Consider the following 24783-nt stretch of genomic DNA (forward strand, 5'->3'; position numbering starts at 1 on the left):
TTGCTTTCATTAGTGGAAGGCATGCATACTTCATGCCTTTTCCGGTGGTTAGCCTTCCTCCAGTGCAGCGACCAAGTACTGAAAACATACAAAGCTCGAGGTTTTCGGTCCGGTTTGTGGACTACCTTTTCTCTTTTTTCGCAGCGTGACCTCGCTGGGCAGAAGTCGAGCACTTTGCTTGACATTGACCCTGTTACATAGTTAATTGCATTTTTGCCAGTTATGTAGATCATTGCATTTTTGCCAATATGTTTCACTATGAGTGAACTGTAGCAGCGCAATCGCACTCTTTTTTTCCATTTAATGATGCAAGAAAAGTACGGTTGGGAGTTTAGAACTGCTAATAGCTCTAACTCGGAGAAATGCGAGACCCGTTGCATTGCAAATGCTTGTTAAAAATGCAATAGCATGTTTCTGCCTAAAACAAACTACTGTTATCTGTGTAATGCTTCTTTTTTGCCAGAGCCTGACACCCTCCACTGGGATCACTTAAGATCCCCTTAGGGGGGCCCACCCCCAAGTTAGAAGACCCCTGCCCTAGGGTAATATAAAGTAGTGGGGAATATCAATCTCTCACGCTTGGGCTATGAGTGACGTGCAATAGACTTGATAACAACTCCTGCCTAGGGCAATGTGAGGAGTTTTAAGGCATCAGAAAGGTTGTGAGGGATATAAGAATTAGCGATTTAGAAAAGGAAGGCTGAGGCACACAATCACCGCACACACCACATGAATGGATACTTATTACTGTGATCTTGTGGTGCTCAAATCTAGAGGACCAGCCATCCTAGTCCTCAAACTTATGGTGACTTGGCATCCACAACAAGCACTCAGCAAGAATGCATAAATTCAAAACATCATATTCACATTGAAATAATTATTTTATTCATCATTTTGCTTTTAAAACATTTTTTTCTTCTCCGAGTCTGCTGTAGTCAACACGTTTAATCCAAAAGGACTTCTTAGAGGTTACACGTCTACACAACCACTACCATGCCGCCACAAAAACACCCACGTTTCACTGATGACGAGTTGAGGGTCATGGTGGATGAAATTGTCAAGGCAGAACCACACCTGTTCGGAGCACACATCCAACAAACATTTATTGCCAGGAAAATGGAGCTGTGGCAAAGGATAGTCAACAGGGTCAATTGTGTAGGCAGTCATCCAGGCACAAGCGAGGGCATCAGGAAGAGGTTGAACAACCTACGGGGGAAGGTGCTTTCCATGGCATCCAAGCACCAGATATCTGTGCAGAAGACTGGTGGTGGGCCCCCACCTCCTCCCCCACAGTTTACATCTTGGGAGTAGAAGGTCTTGGACATTCTGCATCCTGAGGGCCTGACTGGAATACCTGGGGGACTGGAGTCTGGTAAGTACCCACAACATTCATTTCACATAATTGACTAGTCCTGCATGCTTCCTCACCACCCAAATCCTCCCTAATTAACTAATTTAGCCACTAAAGCTCTCACCTAATGCCCCTCTCTTGCGTGCTACCTCTCCACTCAGCCCAACTGCCCTCACAGCCCTTGGAAATGGCATGTTAACTACAGGCTGATCAGATCACTATGACTCCCAGAATGCACTAACCCATCATTGTGAAAACCTGGATTGTGCACATCACATCACATTATGCATGTATAACCAAAGTACTGGCTACACTATCTAGAATGTTCTAGTGAGGACCAGCACATGTCAATTATAGCAATGCAAGGGCACATCCACAACAGCAACCAAAGCAAAACACAGCTACAGCTCAGTGACCATTCCCAATGGCCAGAGATCATAGATACCAATCCAGAAATAGCCAGACCTGGGTTGGAAAGGAGGATGGCAGAGTTGATACACATGCAGAACGCTTACTTAAAGGACAATTACTCCTGCATACTCACATACTATGTTCCCACTAGAACAACATTGTGCAGCTTTCATTTGTGACATCTGGCAAGCCTGTCTATATACTAGGTAACATAGCCAGCTGAACAGTCATGTCACATATCAGACATTATCAGATTGCATCTGCACTAAAATCTGTACCCAATTAGAATGATCGCTCCCAGCATGGAGTAAGGGAAACAAGTCACATACTTGTACATACAACTAAGGTATGCTGTGCAGCAGCTGTCAATGTCATTGCAGGGATTCATTTAAGCCACTGTCTGCATCTCACACTAAAGCAACCTGAACTCTGTGTCTCACTCCCTCCACAGGTAACCTTGCTATTACCACAATGGAGAGGAAACCCAAGACTGTCAGTCCCCCTCAGGATTAAGGCCCCAGTGAGGACAACACTGTTGGATGTCTAGACACTGAAGAACAACCTGGCCCATCTGGGACACCTGGTCATTCAAAGACTCCCAGCCTCACCCTGCCCACATCAACACCTCCCAACACTGTTGCATCAACTTCACAGGCAGCCATTCGCCCCCAAACCTATGTCCCAAGGACTGTTCAATCTATTGTGTGCCCCACAGTACAAGTACCTGAGTCTAACCTTGCTGCCCTTGAGAATGATGGACCTGCAACCACTGGGAGTGGGCACACTGTGCCAGGAGCACATGCACGTGGGGCTAGGGTGCGTGGGAGGGATGCTGTAGGCCAGAAAATGGGGCCTCAAAGGAACACAACTGACCACAAAACCATCTCCCAAGTCTTGGGTTGCAGAGGGAACACCACCAGGAAGTCATGCAGCAGTGGCAGGCACAAAATGCACATATGGCTACCATTGCAGGGGTGCTGAGGGACGTCAACACCACCCTGATTACCGTCTCAACACAACAGCAGGCCCCTTCCACTAGCAATGTTACATCTGCCCCTTCTACATCTGCGGCAGCTAGTGGAACGGAGGCCCTGTCAGGGGAAGGCCATGCCTCAGACACCCCTGCCTCTGTAGTGAAAGAACCCCTGGCAAACGCGGACGTCCATCCAGACATCAGCAGTAGCAGATGCAAAGACCAAACCCACTGCCAGGAAGTGAACCTCTCCTGATTTGTCACCCTTGTGTGCCACAGACACCCTGTTGACTGTTCTGAAGCCTAACTCCATTTTCCCATGGAACAAGGACACTGGAGTTGTGTAACCAACTGGTGTAGCAGCTACCCTGATGAAATCGTCAACCATGACCACACCCATCACTTTAATGTTCTTTTATCTAGTATTTTTGTCACTGATAGTCTTTTGACAAGTATAATAAATCACACTTGAACACAGCAACTGTGTATGGGTCCTTCATAATCCATTTACAATAGCCATGCATGCTAACTTCTCTGTCTCGAACAGCCTGTGTAATAGCCATCATACGGAGGGTCCCTCAGCAGGAGAAACATGAAAACAGAAATGTCACAGGACAGATGCCTAAGAGGTTGAAATCCAGGTTTACACTACTGTATAGTCAGTATTGCAATCAGAAAATAGAGCATGACAGAGAGTACCATTTTGATGTAAGCTATGGGGTAACAAAAAGCACATACGCAGGTTACAGAAGTCAGGCACATGGTAATCTAGCTACAAAGCTGTGGCACACAGATAAGTCCTCTGTATCACCATGTGTAGGCTCTTCACATACCCATACCATAGCTACTAATTCACACATCTCATGGAACACACAAAGATCATTACAGAGGAACCCAGTACTAAAAGCATTCACTAACATTGGCCCCATATGTCAGTATACAGTTAAATGCATCTTGTACTGCAAAGTTAGAACACAAACACAGCTAGGTCCCATGGCCATCACAAAGTACTCCACCCAGAGGCAAGTATCCACCTTCACACATGTGCCAGAAACTTTACCTGACACGTTATACACCGTTTTACATCCTCCTCAACCCCACAGGTAAAAGAAAAGGACTAAGCATTTACCACCCCACTTTTATAAAGGATAACCTATCAAGGCCCCACCCTAATGAAACTAAACTCATATTACCAGATATCTGTCAGGTACACCTCTCATGTCGGTCAGCAATTCCCTTTGGCTTCTGACACAGTATTCCTCAAGCCTAGGTTGCAGAGACAAAATGGATCTAGCTAAATCAGTGAGTTAAAGGAAAAGAGGATAGGAGATTGTACAAAACATACCTCACATCTGAGAGGCCTTTAACAGAAGTGTATGTTAGCATCTTCTGTAACAATACACGAGAAAGCAGAACAATCTGTCCTGTACACATTACAATCTGTCAGTCTGCATTCACAACTCACTCACAGACATTGGATCTCATTACACCCCCACATATGAAGCAAGAAAGGAGGTGTAATGGCAGCCATCTAAATCTGGTTGTACACATTCATCACATCAAAAAGTCCACTTCAAATACCTGTATGTCCGTTGAAGTACTGATTGATGAGATCTGCCCTAGAGTCACTTGCTCCTTCTTCCTCTGGCTCTTCATCACTTGCCATTTCTGCATTTCCACCCACAGGTCCAGCTGCCATCAGTGGTATCTGATGTGTCAGGACTAGATAGTGCAGCAGACAACAATTATTTAGCATACCTTGTGGGGAAAATAGAGAAAGGCTCCTCCAGATAGGTCTAGGCACATAAATCTTGCCTTCAGGAGCCCAAATGTTCACTCTATTACACACCTTGTTCTCCCCTGTTCATTGTAACTGAGTTCCCCTGGCGTAGTTGGGTACCTCACTCGTGTCAACAACCAAGGACGTTTTGGATAGTTTGAGTAACCTGTGAACACAATGGTTGAATACCACAAACACGTATGTGGGACTTGCTATATTGTGATGACAGAAGACATAAATCTCTAACACACACTACAATGGAAACTTACTAAGCAGCCAGGCCCTCTCTGCATTAGCTGTGTGACATTGCTGTTCTGCACGATGAAGGAATCATGCACAGAACCTGGATACTTGACTGTGACTTGTGAGATGTACTGGTCTGCCAGACATACCACCTGAATGCTGATTGAGTGGTAGATTTTCCTGTTCATATACACCTATTCATTGGTACTAGGAGCGACCAAGGCTACATGGGTGCCATCAATGGCTCCTACCACTTGAGAAATGTGCCCCATCTCATAAAAGTCTGCCTTCATATAGGCCAAATTTGCTCGGTGGGGAAACCTGTCCAGGTGTCTCAACAATGCACACAGTACATCATTCAGACCCAGACTGAACATGGACAGAGACATCCCTACTGTTAGAGCCACTGTATTCTTAAAAAGCCTGTGGCCAGGAAGTGTAGCACTGACAAGACCTGAAAGATGGGAGGTATGCCCTAGGGATTGCGAATGGCAGGCATCAGATCTGGCTCGAACTGAGTACAAAGGTCCATGGTGGTATGACGATTAAGACGATATGTCTGGATGACATTCCTTTCCTCCATGGTGTCCAGGTCTACTAGTGGATGGTACAATGGTGGTTGTCTTACTCTCCCCATGCCAGGATAACTATGTGAAGACAAGTGAGCATAGTATGAGTAATGCAGCATGCACACATCATGTCCACTTTGTTTATTTCCTCACACCTAACATCAGTAGAGGACGCCTAGCACATCTGACATTTACAGTACAGCCCATAGGTATGCATCCGATTACACCCTCCTTGGTACACATTGCCAACTATGACAATGAGATTGTACATATGATACTATTGTAAGAGTATGTGTAAGACTTAACTGTCCTGCACTAATCACACATATTTTTTTTTAATTGATCTATATTTTTCTGTGAGTGAGAACCTCAGAGTAGCTTGACATAGCTATCACCATATTTTCTCACTCAACACAGCTTTTACTTCACATACGCACAATGTATGTGACCCAAACATGATGGCACTCCATACAGATATCCAGCACTTGAGGGGAGTAAGTGAATGACGCAGATTAGAAAACACTTCCATCCATTAAATGTGCCCAAAATGTCAGGCGCCTGACCTACTGTACTGGACAGGTGGAAGTGACCTAAGTCTGCCGGCGGGAGTCGTCATTGTGGTAGCCTGTCACAACTGCTGTGTAACTTGACATTGGGAAACATTGCTGTCTTTGGCTGACTTGGGCCAATGGCTATGTCCACCGGTGGCGACGATCATGTACGTGGCTGCTGTGACCCCCATCTTCTGCACTATTGCTCACTTGACTCCTGACACTGTTGCCAGTGAGACCTCCATAACGTAAGCTGCTGTGTACTGGCTCTGGGAGCTATCATGCCACATCCTGTAGGTATTAGGGCCCCTGCCTTTACCCTGGAAGAACTTGATAGGCTAGTGGAGGAGGTCCTACCCCTGCATGAACAGCTATATGGGCACCAGAGAAGCAGGTGAGTCCAATGTCCTAGCTATGTGTGATAGGTGTTCTGTGTAACACTGTACCGGGCATGTGAACTTGTGAAGGTGTACATGCATGCAGATGGCATAGTGTAAAGATGTGTGGCAAGAGACGATGGGTATGTGTGCCTACTTGCTGTGACTGATGTGTACTGACCACTCCTATTGGTATGGTGCATGTGTACGTGACTTTCTCCTTTTGTCTGGGCCATCTATGCAGGTCAACACGCATCAGAAGAAGAGGATTTGGAGTACCATCGCCAGGTAAGTGCGGACCCTGGGGGTCCACAGTTGGTGAAGCACCCATCGCAGGAAGCCGTGGGAGGATCTGAGACGCTGAGCCCGGAAGACCCCTGAGGCCCAGCTGGGGTTGTCCTCTAAACGAGGGAGGGGTGTCTGTCGGACCCTGAACCCCCCTAATGGCCCGCATTTTGGCGGTGGCCTACCTTGAGGTGGATGGGTGTTTAAGGGCAGCACAACAGCCACAAAGGGGTAAGTACTGACTGACTCCATGTACTTTCCTCTGGTAGTTTGGTGTCTGCTGTCACAATTTAGCAGCTGTGACACTCTAGTAGGTGCTACAGGTATGTTGACTACTGGGAATACATAGTACTCAAGTTGCCTGTATAAAAGATGGAGATCTGGCCTTAGGGTTGTGCATGTGGATGTTTAGATCACTTGTATCAAGGAATATCTATGACTGCATGTGGAGATGCACATTTGACAGTGCCAAATGTGTGACTCTACCCAGCCATATATATATATGTCTGTTAGCTGCTCTATCATCCTACCCATCTAATATTTCCAGGTCCATTAATCAGATTATATATTAATGTAGCTCTAAGGTGTCAAATCACTCCTGTTTGTAAATATCAGCTCTATGTGCTACATAGGACCTGACATATTAGGTAGAAGGCCTAGTTACCTTGTGTCCTGGTCCAGGTATTGACTCCATGTGAGGCTGGCATCTCATTCAGTCAATCGGTATGGCCAGTAGTGGACTGTCCAAATGGGTTTGTGGAAGTGTCTCCATTGTCCCTTCATATTCATATTATGGGGTATGTGAAGGTTGTAACGAAAGGACATCCAACCATGGGGGGCTGATTTTGTCTGTTTGTCCTTACCATACATTTCCACACCATTGACGTGTGGACAAATCACTTGTATCTCAATGCCCTTGTTGTGGAGGGGGTAAGTGGCTAGGCTATCCTACCCTTTGACAATGTGCAATGTCCATGCTAGATGTGCCAATGCCCTGCCAATAAGAGTACAACATATGGTATTAGCTGCCTACATAATATTTCAATGGTTACTTGGGGACAGATCTTGTACAGTGGGACAATCATTGCTACTCTTAGCCTAGCTGATGTGGGCAGTTTGGACAGGTATTGGTATTGGCTCACCTAATTTTTCAAGATTTCATGATTTAGCTGAACTACTATTTCTCATACAGGTGTTGTTGTTGTAGGATATGTTGTCAGTGCAATGGTAGTTGTGTAGGTACATGTATACATCATCTGCACATGTATTTTCAGTGGGATATGTGTGTTGTGTGGACTTAGCCAGTGGAAATCACGTCAGGAATGCTGTGAATGATGTAGGTGTACTCATGTTGTCATGTCGTGGCTCTGAATCTGCATGTCAGGTGGAATGCAATGTGCCTTTCCTAGGAGGGACATGTTGTCCATTGTTTAGTAGCTGTAACTATGGTGCCACAGGGGAGACAGGATCCAGCACATCATCTTCGGAATCCTCCTCCAGTGGACACTCCCTGGCAGTGGCGGAACCATCTGGCACCACCCCAGCATCATCTTTGTCTGCCACCTCCCTATATTCCGCCGCCCTCCCTGTAGCTCCCCATCCAGTTGCCCATGACCGCTCACCTAAGAGGGTGGGCGTCTCCTTTGCCGCAGGCACCTCTGCCCCTGCCCGTCAGTCATGCTGCCCTAAGTGAGGAGGCTATTGACCTCCTGAGATTGATCTGTGGGTCAGTCGACCATTGTGAATGCCATTCAGGGATTGGCAACTCAGGTCCAACAGAGTAATGTGTTCCTAGAGGGCATTCACGGTGCACTGGCTGGCCTACAGAAATCCTTTAAGGCTCTGGCCTTCAAACTGACAGCAGCAAGTCACCCTTTGTCTTCCACCCCCCTCCACCTTCCTCTTCCCAATCCCAAATCTGTCTTCCCTGACCCAGCCACAGCACACAAACAGACAAGCATGTATCCACATCAACATCCAAGGGTAGCGCTGACAAACACAAACACCACAAGACCCACCAGAGGCATACACACAAGAAACCTCCACCTGCAGACATATCAACAGTCACTACCTGCCCTGACACCTCCACTACCCCCAGCATCACAGACACAACACCTGACACACATGCAGTCACCACACCAACATTCCTCGATCCAGCCACAACACTTATACTACCCACAATCAACACAATAGCAGACCCTCAGACATTCACCCCAGTCACCACATCCACAAACACCACAACCATGCCTGCCTACATGCAGCACAATCACCATGCCTGCAGTCACCACACCAAAAGAGTCTCCCATCCAAATATCTTTTCCCACACCTCCACCCCCCTCCTCCCAAGACATAAACGCTCACACTCACCCACCCAACAGACACCCAGCACCCACAACCATACCTTGCACACACATGCACCCAAGACATCCACCAAAACACCTCAGACAACCACTCCCTCGTACTCCTCACCCATACCGTTTTTCCATGATGGTCCCTGTGTGTCAAAGAAAGCTTTCCTCTGGGAGTTAAACCTTTTCCCTACTCCTCTCCCACCCTGTGATACCCCAAAATGCCCTGTGATCCGCCCCAAGTCCAGCCCTTCTACCTCCACCCCCCTGCAATTACCCATACCCCTCCCCCACCAAGAAGTCTACCCCTCCTAAGAATATCCAAACCTCCCCAAAGCCTCAACCTAAGCCCCCCCCAAACCCAAAGATCCCCCTCCCAACCCTAAGCCCAAACCCCACCTCTTTGCCCCCTTAATACCTGAGGTGCCTGCCCCCTTGGTGCCCCTACCTGTGGAGGTTACATGGCAGCAGGAGTCAAGTTAGGGGCACATGCAAGTGCATTATGTACATGTTGAACTTGTTGTAATTGGACTGGCCTATGGCCTTGACCTATATATATATATATATATATATATGGCCAACCTGTTGTTGATTCAAAGGTTACATCTTTGTCCTGCATTTATTTTCTCAGGGCAGTTTTGGTCTTGGCTGATTTAGTTTGTGTGTGAGTAAGTTTTGTGGTGGTTGTCTACCAGTTGTGTCTGGGCAGCATGTGGTTGTTTGCATGGCATTTGTCCCCTAGTGATGGGTGTGTAATGTGGGATGGGCATGTGTATGCTGGGGACATGTTGGCATTGTATGATGTTTGTGTTGACGTGTTATTTGCAGTATTGTATGCCTTTGTGTGTTTGGACTGTGTGCGTGAGTGTTTGTGGAGAATGGTTTGTCAGATCCATTGTGATGTTTGTTTGCGGGGTATGATGTATGCTGCGTTGTTTGGATGTGTGATTGTGTGTATCTCTGGTGTTGGTACGTTGTGTTGTATGTATGATTTGTCAAGTGGTGGTGTCTATTGTGGGTGCTTGCCGATGCTTTGGCCATGTTGCGGTTGTGGTGTACTTGTGTCTTTTGGTGGTGTTGTGTGTTGATGTGTGTGACTGTGCCGGTGCTGTGTATCTGGGGGTTGGTGTGTGTTTCAGCCGTGTGTGTGTGAGATGATCGTAGTGTGAGTACTATGTGTGTGTGCGTGGATTTGAGCAAGGGCAGCTCCTCCATAGGGGCAGAGGTGTGTCGTTCCCCACCAGCAGCGGTAGCTGCTAAACATTTTCGCAAAAAACGATCAGACTGTGTTTATGAGGGTTTTGGGGGAAAAGGGGCGGAGCCACAGAGTGACGTGCACTGAGGGGGAGTGCACAGCACTCCCCCCCTCTGAGAGTATGTGTGTTTGGCCAGCCGTCTAGTGCTGGCCAAAAACACATGCGCACAGGGCTCTCTCCAGCACAGCAATATGTTGCTGGGCTAGAAAGAGCCTGCACAGGCTCCCAGTCTGCCAGGGAGTGCCCTGGCTGGGTGCTCCCAGCCAATCTTGATGCTGATCTAAGCAGCGTCAGGATTGGCGCAGGGCAGGTTGGGAGCCTGTGCCTGCCAGCAACGAGAGGGGAGGAGGCAGAGGAGCAGCGCGGTGTGGAGGTAAGAGTGTTTTAAAAATATATATATATATTTTGTATTTAATTTAATCCCCTGCGCGCCCTTTTCAATTAGCGCGAGCCGCCTCTGGGTATGTGCCTGTGTGCGAGTGTACGTGTTGGTGTGGGGTTGCGTGTGTGTCGCCCTCGCCACCTGTTCCCGATTAGTATAATGTGTGTGCGTAGGTACTTTGACATTTTACAACAGTGACGAGTAAGTGTGTGTACTCATGGTTGCTGTTGTCATCGTTGTTGCTAGTTCCAAAGTCGTTGGGTGAGCAGGAGCTGCGGGAAGACATGTAGTTCTGGTTCCATGGTGGCTCCGTACGAGCATTGGTTCCTGAAGGTAAGTGTCTCCTTTTATACAGTTGGTTTCTGTGGTGGTGCGACTGCAGCAGAAACCTTGGCGGTGTGCAGCCTCGTAATATGTCCAATGGGAACATGGTCTTGGCCGGCCTGCAGGTGGCTACCGTCATCCGTGACGGCCTGACTGCACTGGTGGTGGTTTGGCTGTATTCTGCTGGTAATACAGCCATGGTCATAATTTGGCGGTCTTCTCCACCAGCCTGTTGGCGGTATGACCACCACCGTCAACATAGCGGTCCTGAGACCGTCAAACTCGTAATGACCCTCATAATACACACAAATTTAAAACCATGACTGACAAGCTGCAACCTAAAAACAATATACATAGAACCTAATACAACAATACCAAAGAATCAGAAAAAGCTACTCCATCAAACAAAAAAGGGATTAGATCATCTCTGTGTACACTAATATAAATCCATTCACTGTACATAATTGTATATTATGTTCACATCAAATTCAAGTCTCATTTAACATCCATCAATTATACTTGATTGTATGTTATATTCACATCAAATTCTGCTCTTATTTCTCAATGGGGCTAAGATCAAAATTCACTTTGTGTCAATTATAAAAAACAGAGTTTATATGTATCACTCGTGAGGGACATAATGATCCATTAACATAGCTACTCCTTTAACACAGTACATTATGCAAATTGGGAGGAAATGATAAGTAAATTAATAACTTATCCTGTATTTACTCAAATTAATTCATCATCTTGTCCTTTATTGTAGTCAGGGAATTTTATAATTTTCATTTAGAATCTATAAAAGTAAAAAACATATTTAGCCATTTACTGTGGCCATTATGAAATATGTATGTAGTTCCAAATCATATGTCTACCTTAAGAAAAAAATCAGCATGGCAAAGCTGGATCAACCTTTGCCGGCATTAGACAAATTTTGACGTGATTGGTGGAAATTACCAATTCCCCTGCCTTGAAGTTTAAATAAGACCCCTAATGAAAATCACATGTGATGGTCCGTGCAGGAGGCGTGAGCAGTGAAAATTGGAGAGGCCGTCTTGAAACAGTATGAGAAACTGAGAGGCTTTAAGTCACCGAAACAAGAATACAAGTATTAGTAGCATGGGAGGTCTAAAAGTCAGTCAGAGTGTAAAGAAATCAAATTCAGTAGTATTCTGATGCCAAAGTGTGATATTGGTCCCTAGAAAAAAAAGGGGGTGGGATGGGCAAGAGCGTGGAACGTGCATGACGTCGCCAGCGGACAGCTTTAACAGAGTTAAACCGTAGAATACAATATGGTGGCCAATAATCATCTCAAGAAAATGAATTCCTAAACTATGGTTTAATCACCTGGTGCCATCTTAGATTAGTGCATACTGTGTCTACAGATTTTCTGAGTTTTTTACCACCTTCCACAGGAAAACATGTAATGAAAATGTCACTTACCCAGTGTACATCTGTTCGTGGCATCAGTCGCAGTAGATTCGCATGTTTTGCATAGCTCGCCATCTGGTGTTGGGCCGGAGTGTTACAAGTTGTTTTTCTTCGAAGAAGTCTTTCGAGTCACGGGACCGAGTGACTCCTCCTTTTGTCTCCATTGCGCATGGGCGTCGACTCCATCTTCGATTGTTTTTCCCCCGCAGAGGGTGAGGTAGGAGTTGAATTGTAGTAATAGTGCCCATGCAATGGATTGACTAAGTATGTACCTATTTAAGGTTGAGATGATATATATACAAATAGTTGAAGGTAACTTCCGAACTGCTACAGGCTCCCGGGGAGGCGGGTGGGCACATGCGAATCTACTGCGACTGATGCCACGAACAGATGTACACTGGGTAAGTGACATTTTCAGTTCAATGGCATCTGTCGCTGTAGATACGCATGTTTTGCATAGACTAGTAAGCAGTTATCTCCCCAAAAGTGGTGGCTCAGCCTGTAGGAGTGGAAGTAGTTTGAAATAATGTTCTTAATACGGCTTGACCTACTGTGGCTTGTTGTGCGGATAACACGTCTACACAGTAGTGCTTTGTGAATGTGTGAGGCGTAGACCATGTGGCTGCCTTACATATTTCTTGCATTGGGATGTTTCCTAGAAAGGCCATGGTAGCACCTTTCTTTCTGGTTGAGTGTGCCCTTGGTGTAATGGGCAGCTGTCGTTTAGCTTTAAGGTAGCAGATTTGGATGCATTTAACTATCCATCTGGCTATACCTTGTTTTGATATTGGGTTTCCTGCATGAGGTTTTTGAAATGCAATAAATAGTTGTTTTGTCTTTCTGATGTTCTTTGTTCTGTCAATGTAATACATCAATGCTCTTTTGACATCTAATGTATGTAGTGCCCTTTCAGCTACGGTATCTGGCTGTGGAAAGAACACTGGAAGTTCCACTGTTTGATTTAGATGGAACGGTGAAATAACCTTTGGCAAAAATTTGGGATTAGTCCTTAGGACGACCTTATTCTTGTGTAGTTGTATAAAAGGTTCTTGTATTGTAAACGCCTGAATCTCGCTTACTCTTCTTAGGGAAGTAATGGCGATGAGAAATGCAACCTTCCAGGTTAGGAACTGTATTTCGCAGGAGTGCATGGGTTCAAAAGGTGGACCCATAAGTCTAGTTAGGACAACATTTAGGTTCCATGAAGGAACAGGTGGTGTTCTTGGTGGTATAATTCTCCTAAGGCCCTCCATGAATGCTTTAATGACTGGTATCATATATAGGGAAGTTGAATAGGTAGTCTGCAGGTATGCAGATATTGCTGCAAGGTGTATTTTAATGGAAGAGAAAGCCAGGTTAGATTTTTGCAAGTGAAGCAAGTAACCCACTACATGTTCTGGAGTTGTGTGTAATGGTTGTATTTGATTAATATGACAGTAGCAAACAAACCTCTTCCATTTACTTGCATAGCAGTGCCTGGTGGATGGCCTTCTGGCTTGCTTTATGACTTCCATACATTCTTGGGTAAGTTGTAAGTGCCCGAATTCTAGGATTTCAGGAGCCAGATTGCTAGATTCAGCGATGCTGGATCTGGGTGTCTGATCTTTTGGTGGTGTTATGTCAACAGATCTGGCCTGTTGGGCAATTTGATGTGGGGTACTACTGATAGGTCTAGCAGCGTTGTGTACCAGGGTTGCCTTGCCCAAGTTGGTGCTATTAATATGAGTTTGAGTTTGTTTTGACTGAGTTTGTTTACCAGGTAAGGAAGGAGAGGGAGAGGAGGAAAAGCGTAAGCAAATATCCCTGACCAGTTCATCCATAGGGCATTGCCTTGGGACTGTTTATGTGGGTATCTGGATGCGAAGTTTTGGCATTTTGCGTTCTCCTTCGTCGCAAACAAGTCTATTTGAGGTGTTCCCCAGAGTTTGAAATAGGTGTTCAGAATTTGGGGGTGAATTTCCCATTCGTGGACCTGTTGGTGATCTCGAGAGAGATTGTCTGCGAGTTGATTTTGGATCCCTGGTATAAATTGTGCTATTAGGCGAATTTGGTTGTGAATTGCCCAACGCCAAATTTTTTGTGCTAGCAGGCTTAACTGCGTGGAGTGCGTCCCCCCTTGCTTGTTTAGATAATACATTGTTGTCATGTTGTCTGTCTTGACGAGAATGTATTTGTGAACTATTATTGGTTGGAAAGCTTTTAGTGCTTGAAAATCTGCTAGAAGTTCTAGGTGATTTATATGCAGTCTTGTTTGATGTACGTTCCATTGTCCTTGTATGCTGTGGTGATCGAGGTGTGCGCCCCACCCTGTCATGGAAGCATCTGTTGTTATTACGTATTGTGGCACTGGGTCTTGGAAAGGCCGCCCTTTGTTTAAATTTATGTTGTTCCACCACAGAAGCGAGAGGTAAGTTTGGCGGTCTATTAACACCAGATCCAGAAGATGACCCTGTGCTTGAGACCACTGTGATGCTAGGCACTGTTGTAAGGGCCTCATGTGCAGTCTTGCATTTGGGACAATGGCTATGCATGAAGACATCATGCCTAAGAGTTGTAATACCATCTTTGCTTGTATCTTTTGTGTTGGATACATGCGTTGTATGATGGTGTTGAAATTTTGAATTCTTTGGGGACTTGGAGTGGCTACTCCTTTTGTTGTGTCTATTATGGCTCCTAGGTATTGTTGTACCTTGCACGGCAGAATGTTGGATTTTGTGAAGTTGACGGTGAACCCTAGTTTGAAGAGGGTTTGTATGATCTGATTTGTGTGATTTGAGCACTCTATTAACGAATGGGCCTTGATTAGCCAGTCGTCTAGATATGGGAACACATGTATTTGCTGCCTTCTGATGTGTGCAGCGACTACCGCTAGACATTTGGTAAAGACTCTTGGTGCGGTTGTTAATCCGAAAGGCAGTACCTTGAATTGGTAATGTATTCCTTTGAATACAAACCTTAGGTATTTCCTGTGCGATGGGTGTATTGGTATATGGAAATACGCGTCCTTGAGGTGTAAAGTTGACATGTAGTCGTGTAGTTTTAGCAATGGTAATACTTCTTGTAGTGTGACCATGTGAAAATGGTCTGATTTGATGAATGTGTTCACTATTCTGAGGTCTAGGATTGGTCTCAGCGTTTTGTCCTTCTTTGGTATCAGAAAGTACAGTGAGTAAACCCCTGTGTTTATTTGTGTGTTTGGCACTAATTCGATTGCATTCTTTTGCAATAGTGCCTGCAGTTCTATCTCCAGGAGATTGGAATGATGTTTTGTCAAATTTTGTGCTTTTGGTGGTATGTTTGGAGGGAATTGTAGAAATTCTATGCAATAACCATGTTGGATAATTGCTAGAACCCAAGTGTCTGTAGTGATTTCCTCCCATGCTTTGTAATAATGACTTATTCTTCCCCCCACTGGTGTTGTGTGGAGGGGATGAGTGACATGTGAGTCACTGCTTAGTAGTAGGGGTTTTGGGGCTTTGAAATTTTCCTCTATTCCTAGGGAATTGCCCTCCTCTATATTGTCCCCGAAAACCTCCTCTGTACTGTCCCTGGTAACTGGACGGTGTTGCCTGTGAGGTGCTGGCTTGTGTGCTCTGACCCCGAAACCCCCCTCTAAAGGGTGTTTTACGGAATGTGCTGTAATTCCCTCTGCTCTGCGGGGAGTAGAGTGCGCCCATGGCTTTAGCAGTGTCTGTGTCTTTTTTGAGCTTCTCAATCGCTGTGTCCACTTCTGGACCGAACAGTTCTTTTTCATTAAAAGGCATATTGAGAACTGCTTGCTGAATCTCTGGTTTAAATCCAGACGTTCGGAGCCATGCATGCCTTCTGATAGTTACAGATGTATTAATTGTCCGTGCAGCTGTATCTGCAGCGTCCATGGAGGAGCGGATTTGGTTGTTGGAAATGGTCTGTCCCTCCTCAACCACTTGTTTTGCCCTATTTTGTAGGTCCTTGGGCAGATGGTCAATGAGATGTTGCATCTCATCCCAATGGGCTCTGTCATAGCGCGCAAGTAGTGCCTGGGAGTTAGCGATGCGCCACTGGTTTGCAGCTTGTGCTGCGACTCTCTTACCAGCTGCATCGAACTTGCAGCTTTCTTTATCTGGGGGTGGTGCATCTCCAGATGTGTGGGAGTTGGCCCTTTTCCTAGCTGCTCCTACAACGACAGAGTCTGGTGGCAGCTGTGTAGTGATGAAAGCCGGGTCTGTAGGAGGCGCCTTGTACTTTTTTTCCACTCTTGGTGTGATTGCCCTGCTTTTGACCGGCTCCTTAAAGATTTCTTTTGTGTGCCGGAGCATACCAGGGAGCATAGGCAGGCTTTGGTAGGAGCTGTGGGTGGAGGAGAGTGTGTTGAATAAAAAGTCATCCTCGACCTGTTCTGAGTGGAGGCTTACATTGTGAAATTGTGCTGCTCTAGCCACCACTAGAGAATACGCAGTGCTGTCCTCTGGTGGAGATGGCTTCGTAGGGTATGCCTCCGGACTGTTATCTGACACTGGGGCGTCGTATAAGTCCCATGCGTCTTGATCTTGGTCACCCTGGCCCATGGTGGTGTGAGCTGGGGAATGTGATGGAGTTTGTGCTGGTGAGACGTTAATCACAGATGGAGGAGAGGGTGGTGGGGTAACTTTTTTCACCACTTTTGTTTGTGGTGTCTGTTCAGTTTGGAACTCCAATCTTCTCTTTCTTCTAATAGGGGAAAGGGTGCTTATTTTTCCTGTCCCCTGCTGAATGAAAATACGCTTTTGCGTATGGTCTACATCAGTTGAGTGTAGCTCTTCCTCAAACCTATGCTTTTGCATTTGGGAGGTTAGCGAGTGCTCTTCTGTATAAGAGCCTGAAACTGGGTCGGTTGCAGTTTGTTTTGGCACCGAAACCCTGTCTGCATCTTTTTTCGGCTCCGAGGTGACTTTTTTCTCTCGGCGTCGATCTTCTTCGGTGCCGCTGTCTCGGCGTCGAGCCGTGTCTACACCGGTATCTCGGTGTCGATGCTTGTCTCCAGCACTTTCTCGGTCCCGAGAAGGCTGCGTGCTGGTGTCTCGACCGGAGTCGGACGATCTCGGCACTGTTTGGGCCTTTTTCGGTGCCGACGGTCGGTCCCCGAATTTATGGGTCGAGCCATGGCCTGGTGGCAGTGGCGTCCCCTGGGCCTTGTAAATCTTCTTCTGAGTGGCTTTCGACGTCTTACTCACGGTTTGTGTATCGTCGAATCCTTCGGAGTCCGATTCTTGGATCGAAAAGGTTCCCTCCTCTTCTTGTTCCTCGAACTCCCGGTGGGCTGTCGGCGCGGATGCCATCTGAAGTCTTCTGGCTCGACGGTCTTGGAGTGTTTTTCGGGACCGGAACGCACGACAGGCCTCACAAGTGTCTTCACTGTGATCAGGTGACAGGCACAGGTTACAGACCAAGTGTTGGTCTGTATAGGGGTATTTATTGTGGCATTTGGGACAGAAACGGAACGGGGTCCGTTCCATCGGCGTTCTTCTGCACGCGGTCGGGCCGACCAGGCCCCGACGGGGGATCGAAAAACTACCCCGAAGGGCACCGGAGCTCTTCGATCTTCGATACGGTGTTGAATCTAACTACGCCGATCCCGAACGCAACAATACCGACGAAAATCTTCCGAAATTAGCTATCTTTCCGTTCCGAAACTCGGAGCGACAGGAACACGTCCGAACCCGATGGCGGAAAAAAAACAATCGAAGATGGAGTCGACGCCCATGCGCAATGGAGACAAAAGGAGGAGTCACTCGGTCCCGTGACTCAAAAGACTTCTTCGAAGAAAAACAACTTGTAACACTCCGGCCCAACACCAGATGGCGAGCTATGCAAAACATGCGTATCTACAGCGACAGATGCCATCGAACTTATGTTAACTGCGATTATTTTTCCAAGATGTCCCATTTCACAGCACTAAAGAAGCTGCTGACAGCTAAAGAATTGGGCGACATCTTCATACATGAAATCTTTTGCCTTTATGTCTCTCCCAAGTCATTATATCTGATCGAGGCCCCCAGTGTTTCACAATTTTGGAAACATTTTTTGCAAATCTCTACATATTGAAGTAGCCTTACCATCCTCATACTAATGGACAAACTGAACGCCTAAATCAAGGACTCCAAAAATATCTATGTTGCTTCTGTAATGCAAAAGTAACTGATCCACATATTTAATGTTAGCAGAGTTCTCCTATATCAATACAGTACATTGAAAGTCACTCTTTTCTTCTGTTTATATGGTTACCATCCCAAGGATTTCCCTACAGTTATTCATAAATCGATGACTGTTCTGGCAGTAGCCGCTTTTTCTCGTCGACTTTGTACTATTAGGCAAATGATACAATCCAATCAACAGGCTTCAAAACAAAGCTTGAAGAAAACCACCAATACAAGGAGGCATTTAGCCCCTTCATATCAAGTACAAGACAAAGTCTGGCTTTCTTCTAAATTTCTACCTCATCTTTTATCCCTTAACTAATTCAAACCAAGTTTTTAAGGTCCTTTTAAGATCACGCAATTGGTGAATTCAGCTGTCACAACCCCTTTGCTTCTTGCAACATAACCGCATCTTGTGTTTTCTGGGCAATTATTTAAAAATTGTAAGACTATGTGCTTCATTATTCCCTTTAGGGATTTTGTAATGATGTTCTCATCCATGCAGTAGCTTAAGATGGTACCCGGTGATTAAACCGTAATTTAGGGATTCATTTTTTAAGATGATTATTGGCCTCCATAATGTATTCTATGGTTTTACTCCCTTCAAGATGGCTGCTGTCAACGTCATGCGCGCGCCATGCTCTCGGCTATTCCCCCTTTTTTTCAGGGACCTATATCACATTTTGGCATCAGAATACTACTGAATTTGATTTCTTTAAACTCTGACTGACTTCCCATGATACTCTTACTTCTATTCTTGTTTCTGTGACTTAAAGCCTCTTAGTTTCTTGTACTACTTCAAGACGGCCTCTCCAATTTTCACTGCTCATGAGCTTCCTGCACGAACCCACACAGGTGATTTTCATTATGGGTTTTATTGAAACTTCAAGGCAGGGAATTTACTCTACTCTACTCATACTCATACTCCACGAGGTAAGAATTAGAATGTTTCACGCCCATGCATACTTTATATGATGGGCTTAGTAACCTTTTGAAGACTAGCGCATGTAAGTTAGGGTGCGCTGCAACATTTTAACAAGATGTCTTTGTTGAGTATTTGCACATTTGAACCAATAGTTTGGTGTTTATATTTTTTAAATAGCATGAATATACAGGTTACATCATTAAGTTGACTCAGACTTTTGGCATAAATAAAGGGCTAAGGGTGTTTAAGCTGGCTTCTGTAACATTGGAATGATCAGCTGGTGTATTATTTGTGCCCTTTCAGCCAGTGCTTGAAATGGAAAAATAGAGGAGGAGGTACTCTGTACCAGAGTACCTGCTTGTTTCTGAGAAGAGCCCATACTCTCCAATAAAAGTATTACTTTTTTCTTCAGAAGTGCAGGTACTCTCACTCTCCAAATAAATGTGCCAGTACTCAGTACAGGACAGTACCGGCCCATTTAAAGCACTGCTTTCAGCACAATTTGGAGCAATGCAATGGGTTGTCTTCTCAATTGCTCGCACTCTGTTTTGCGATATAATGGGGGTGTTTTCTCAATTGCTGGCAAGCTGTTTTTGCAATTTGTGTTTTCCGGGCACTTATGTAGAAATTGTAAACCTATGTGGTTCATTATTTCTACTTGGTATCACAACCCCTTTGCTTCTTGCAGCATAACCTCATCTAGTGTTTTCTGGGCAATTATGTAAAAATTGTAAGACTATGTGCTTAATTATTCCCACTTGATATCACAATGCCCTGCTTCTTGCAGCATAACCGCAACACAGTAACAGAAGCAATCATATTTAAAAACGAATATATTTCCAGCACCAATGATGTTTCATTATTCATGTTCGCAGACATGACCGTTTGCACCATTTATTTTTCACCATTAATGTCCTTTATTAATGCTTACATATTTGGTGCTTTTTACTACTATGTGAGGGAACTAAGTACCTGTCGTCTGTGGCACAATCTTGAACATAGCGTCTAACCACAGGCGCCAATTTGATACTATGATGCATGAACTAAAGCGGTACCAGGAACAATGATTGCAGACTTGCCATTTCATAATTACTTGGTTACGGCAAAGAATGTGGTCTGTTATTTATGTTGACATACTTGAACTGTATACGTACAACTTTAATGAAAGTTGAAATGGCCGTGTGTTTTAAACTTTGAATCTTTGTTGCAATGATGTTCTGCTCCATGAATTATAGCTGCGGTGCGTCATCTGAAGTGGCTGTACTTCCTGTTTCTTGTAGATGTAGTTTCTCTTTATTTATACACATCCTATTTGATTAGCTGTGTGGCAATGAAAATCTACTTGTGCAATTTTGTCTAATTGATTTTTCTCTTCATTAAGGTGTCGCCCCTACTTGTTTATTATACAATTGGATTGGCAATTATTTTTTAGTAAAAAGGTAGCTTCATTTGCAACATGGCCCTGCCACCCTATGAAAGTATTTGACAGATTGCTATTCAAATGTTTTGAAGCAGACATATCATTTGGAGCTACATAAAAATTTAGAAAATGGTCTCAATAAATGGCTAAATGTATTTTTTACTTTTATAGATTCTAAATTTAAAATATAAAAAGTCCTGACTACAATAAAGGGCAACATGATGAATTATCAATTGGATTTATAAGGTATTCGTTTACATATAATTTCCTCTCAGTCTGCATAATGTACTGTGAAAAAGGGGTATCTATATTAATGATATCATTATGTCCTTCAAGAATGATAGATATAAACCCTAGTTTTAATAATTGACACATGGTGAATTTCAATCATGGCCCCAATGAGAAATAACAGCAGCATTTGATGTGAATATAACATACAATCAAGTTTAGCTGATTGATGTTAAATGAGAGTTGAATTTGATGTGAACATAATATACAATTATGTACAGTGGATGGATTGATATTAGTGTACACAGAGACGATCTGATCTCTTTTTTGTTTGGTGGAGTAGCTTTTTCTGATTGTTTGGTACATTAGGCTTTATGTACATTGTTTTAATGTTGAAGTTTGTCTGTCATGTTTTTTAATTTGTGTACATATTATGTTTTGTGGCCCTGAAGAAGCAAGTCCTTTTGGACGAAACTCATTGGCTACAGCAGAATTAGAGAAGAAAAAAAAGAAATGTTTTAAAAGTAAAATGATGACTAAAGAATTCTTTTAATGTGAAATTGATCCTTTGAATTTATGCATTCTTGCATGCTTGTTGGGGTGCAGAGTCACATATGTTTTGGGATACAAGAATTCCTACCCCATTCCTATTGTTTAGGCTTCAATTTGGAATAAAACCACTGCGCTGGTGTTAGTCACTGGTATCTTTTTTGCACCCTATTAAGAAGTGCGTAGAAAGCATCACCAACAGCGACCACTCAGCTGAAGTAACCAAGTGTAAGACACAGGAGTCTGTGTGACCCACTGTAGCCAATTAGTCAAGTAATAGGTGAACCTATTGAGAACGTCATCAATGCCCATATATGTCTTTATGGCCTTAATGAGTTTAAAGTGATTCACTGTGTCAAATGCAGCAGATAGTTCAAGAAAGTCAAGGCTTTAGAAGCCACCCAAACCAAGGATGTGGACTGTGTCAACAATTACCTACAGCAAGGCAGTTTCCATGCAGCACCCGTGTCTGAAACCTAATTGGCACTTATCAGATAAATCATTTTTAAGAATGTGTTGCAACACCATTCTGGATAATATTTTAGAAAAAAAAGGAAGACTTGAAGCAGGGTGAATGCCATTAATATCCCCCACTTATGTAATGTGTTTATGAAGCGGGTTAACTTGAACACTCTTAAGGTAATTAGGGAGCATCCCTCATCTCAGAAAGAGGTTCACCAGATTAATCAAATGAGGGAACAGTTGATATGCCAAGTTTTTGGTGATGTTCCTCTGTGCTGGATCCCTGAAGTGATCAAGTCTTCATGGTGATTTTGACAATTCATCAATCAAGACTAAGTCAACATGGTGCCATATAACCATGGATTCACAGCTAAAATGTTTTATCTGGAAGATCAGGAAACAATAGCAACAATAGCTCACTAGATTTCACTTTTACAGCAAAGAAATTATAATTTTTTCCAATCTGACAGTGAGGTCATAAAATCTGATTGACAGTGGATAATTATTAGCATCCCTGAATATGCTGAATAGCGGTTTACAGGGTCTTTTAGGCTTGTTGATGAAAGACCTGAAATGGGTTGCCTTAGCATTGAAAATGTTTTATTTTATAATGAGATCTAGCAGTCCTCTGACCGTCCAGCTTAGGAAGGGAAGGTGCTTGTCTCCACTTGTTCTCCACCATTCTTAGCAAAGTAGCCATTGCCTTAGTGAGATGAGTAGGAATGTACTCTGGAGGGTCTTTCTTGGCCAAGATGTAGGAGATCTTGATACAGATGACAAACCTATGCAAAATGGAGTGCTGGTCCAAGCCTTGCCTTTCTTGGCTCTTTCAAAGACCTCAAAAAGCTGTTCATCCACTCTCTAGCTGAATGAAGTCTATGTCACAGGAAACTGCATAGGGATCCAGGCTATATAGTCATTCCTTTTCTTTTGAAGGATAAGGACAGGAATGAAAGTGGAAGTCAATGTCAAAAGCAGATACTAGTCTCTTAAGACATCAGATCACTTTAAAGGAGATTGTGAAGTTCAATACACAGAAATGAAGTTTGAAAAGAACATGAAAATACAATGCAAGAGAATAGAAGTGTAATCTTTCAAACAGAAGGCATTGAGAAGTCAGGTCAACATGCATCTCAATTCAACTGTCAAATGCTTTGTTAGCAGGTGTATTTTTAGCTCATCATTCACGTTTTGGTATGGTGTGTCTAGCCTGATTTCATTGGGCGTGTCATTCAAGTTCATGGGTATGTAGAAAACTAGCTGCAGTTTGGATATTCATACTTTAGCCTTTTAAATCCAGTATAACAGCAGTTGTTACTGCTGAAGACGTAGGTTTGGTACTTAATGCTGAACTGGTGTGTATCACATTCCATCTGGCAAAGATACAGGAATCTATACAAGACATTGACTACAGTATAATAACCTTACCCTATTCTGGATAAAGTTCCTCGCCTTCCCGACAAAGTGACAACGTCAAACCCTATTCTCTTCCCACTTTGTCTGACTTCTTCTGTGTAAAATCCAACAACTGGAATGGCAGAAGACTTCAGTGATTCCACAGTTTTCTGGACCAATGTAGTCTTTCCAACTCCTACAAAACAAAATAAACTATTGGTCTAGCTATTGGTAAACCATACATTTTAGCATATGGGTTCTGTGGAAGGTCACAAGCATAAATTTGTTGGAAGGCATCAATCTGTGCCTGAAAGGCCCATTGAGAGAAAAATTACCTGTGATGGGATAGACTGAAGCAAGGGTTTCTCAATGGAACTCTTGTGCACATTTTCTCTCTTTGTGGGCAGAGGGTTGCTTAGGTATATATGTAATGTGATATCCCTCAGGAGGACCAGATATGTTTTTACATGTCCACCTCAGCCTGTAGATATGGCCCAGTTAGATTGTCCTTAGCCATTGGGCAAGAAAAGGTTTGAACCCATTTCCCACGGTGGCCGGGGAAGCCTGGCTGTGACACCCACAACTCCCATAACTTCCTCACAGACAGGTATACATTTTATTTATTTGTGGGTTCCTGGATCACCTTTCCCAAAAGAATACACACACAAAAGAAATCTACATTATAACTTTAAAAAAGCTTTCAATAAATTCTGGTGCAAAGTATATGAAAAAGAGTAACTGCAGATATCAAAATTGTCGTGAACAGAATGAATGCCATAATGACAATATTTGGATAATGTTACTTTATGATGAAATCCCTTCTTTTCTAGCCCCCCCCGTTAAGGTCCACATCAGACCCAACATATTACCATGAAAAAGAGCTTCCTGAATGGCCTGCAACAAACATACTTGATCATAGGTCAATGTATAACCAGTTTTTAGCCAGTTTGCAGAAGCAAGGCCAATCTTTGTATTATGTATTTGTTGGTTTTATGTCAGAACAATGCAGGCATTTACAACGCCTGCCTTAACAATGCGTCCCAAACCACGAATGTGTTTCTACAACCCAATCCTTTACCACGGAAGTCATTACAACGACTTGCCTTGGGGAAAGAGCTAGACTTTGGAATGGTATAATTTACTATAATTTACTATTCCAACTCCAGTCTGCGCCACAGTAGAGAAAGTGGTGAACTTAAAGTCCAACATCAGACCAACAATGCTTTCCCTAAGGCAGGTAGTTGTAATGACTTGCGTGGTTAAGGAATGTGTTCTAGAGACGCATTTGTGGTTCGGGCCAAGTTGTAAGTGCACAGCGTGGTTTGAGCTGCGTTGTTAAGGCTGATTCCTGTATTAGTTATTATGTTC

At 44.1% G+C, this 24783-nt stretch overlaps 1 protein-coding gene across 2 annotated transcripts in view; it reads right to left on the bottom strand.

Annotated features, from left to right (window-relative positions):
• NTPCR (nucleoside-triphosphatase, cancer-related) overlaps positions 1-24783 on the bottom strand; it is a 704976-nt gene that overhangs the window by 370451 nt on the left and 309742 nt on the right. For both annotated transcript variants that reach the window (XR_011203753.1, XM_069234947.1), the window contains exon 2: positions 23449-23611. Coding sequence is in view for 1 of the 2 variants with exons in the window: in XM_069234947.1 (XP_069091048.1) it covers positions 23449-23611 (163 nt within the window). In the remaining variant the exon portion in view is untranslated. The remainder of the gene's footprint in view (positions 1-23448; positions 23612-24783) is intronic.

This window comes from Pleurodeles waltl, chromosome 5 (genome assembly GCF_031143425.1).
Source record: "Pleurodeles waltl isolate 20211129_DDA chromosome 5, aPleWal1.hap1.20221129, whole genome shotgun sequence".
In the NCBI taxonomy this organism is placed as follows: domain Eukaryota; kingdom Metazoa; phylum Chordata; class Amphibia; order Caudata; family Salamandridae; genus Pleurodeles; species Pleurodeles waltl.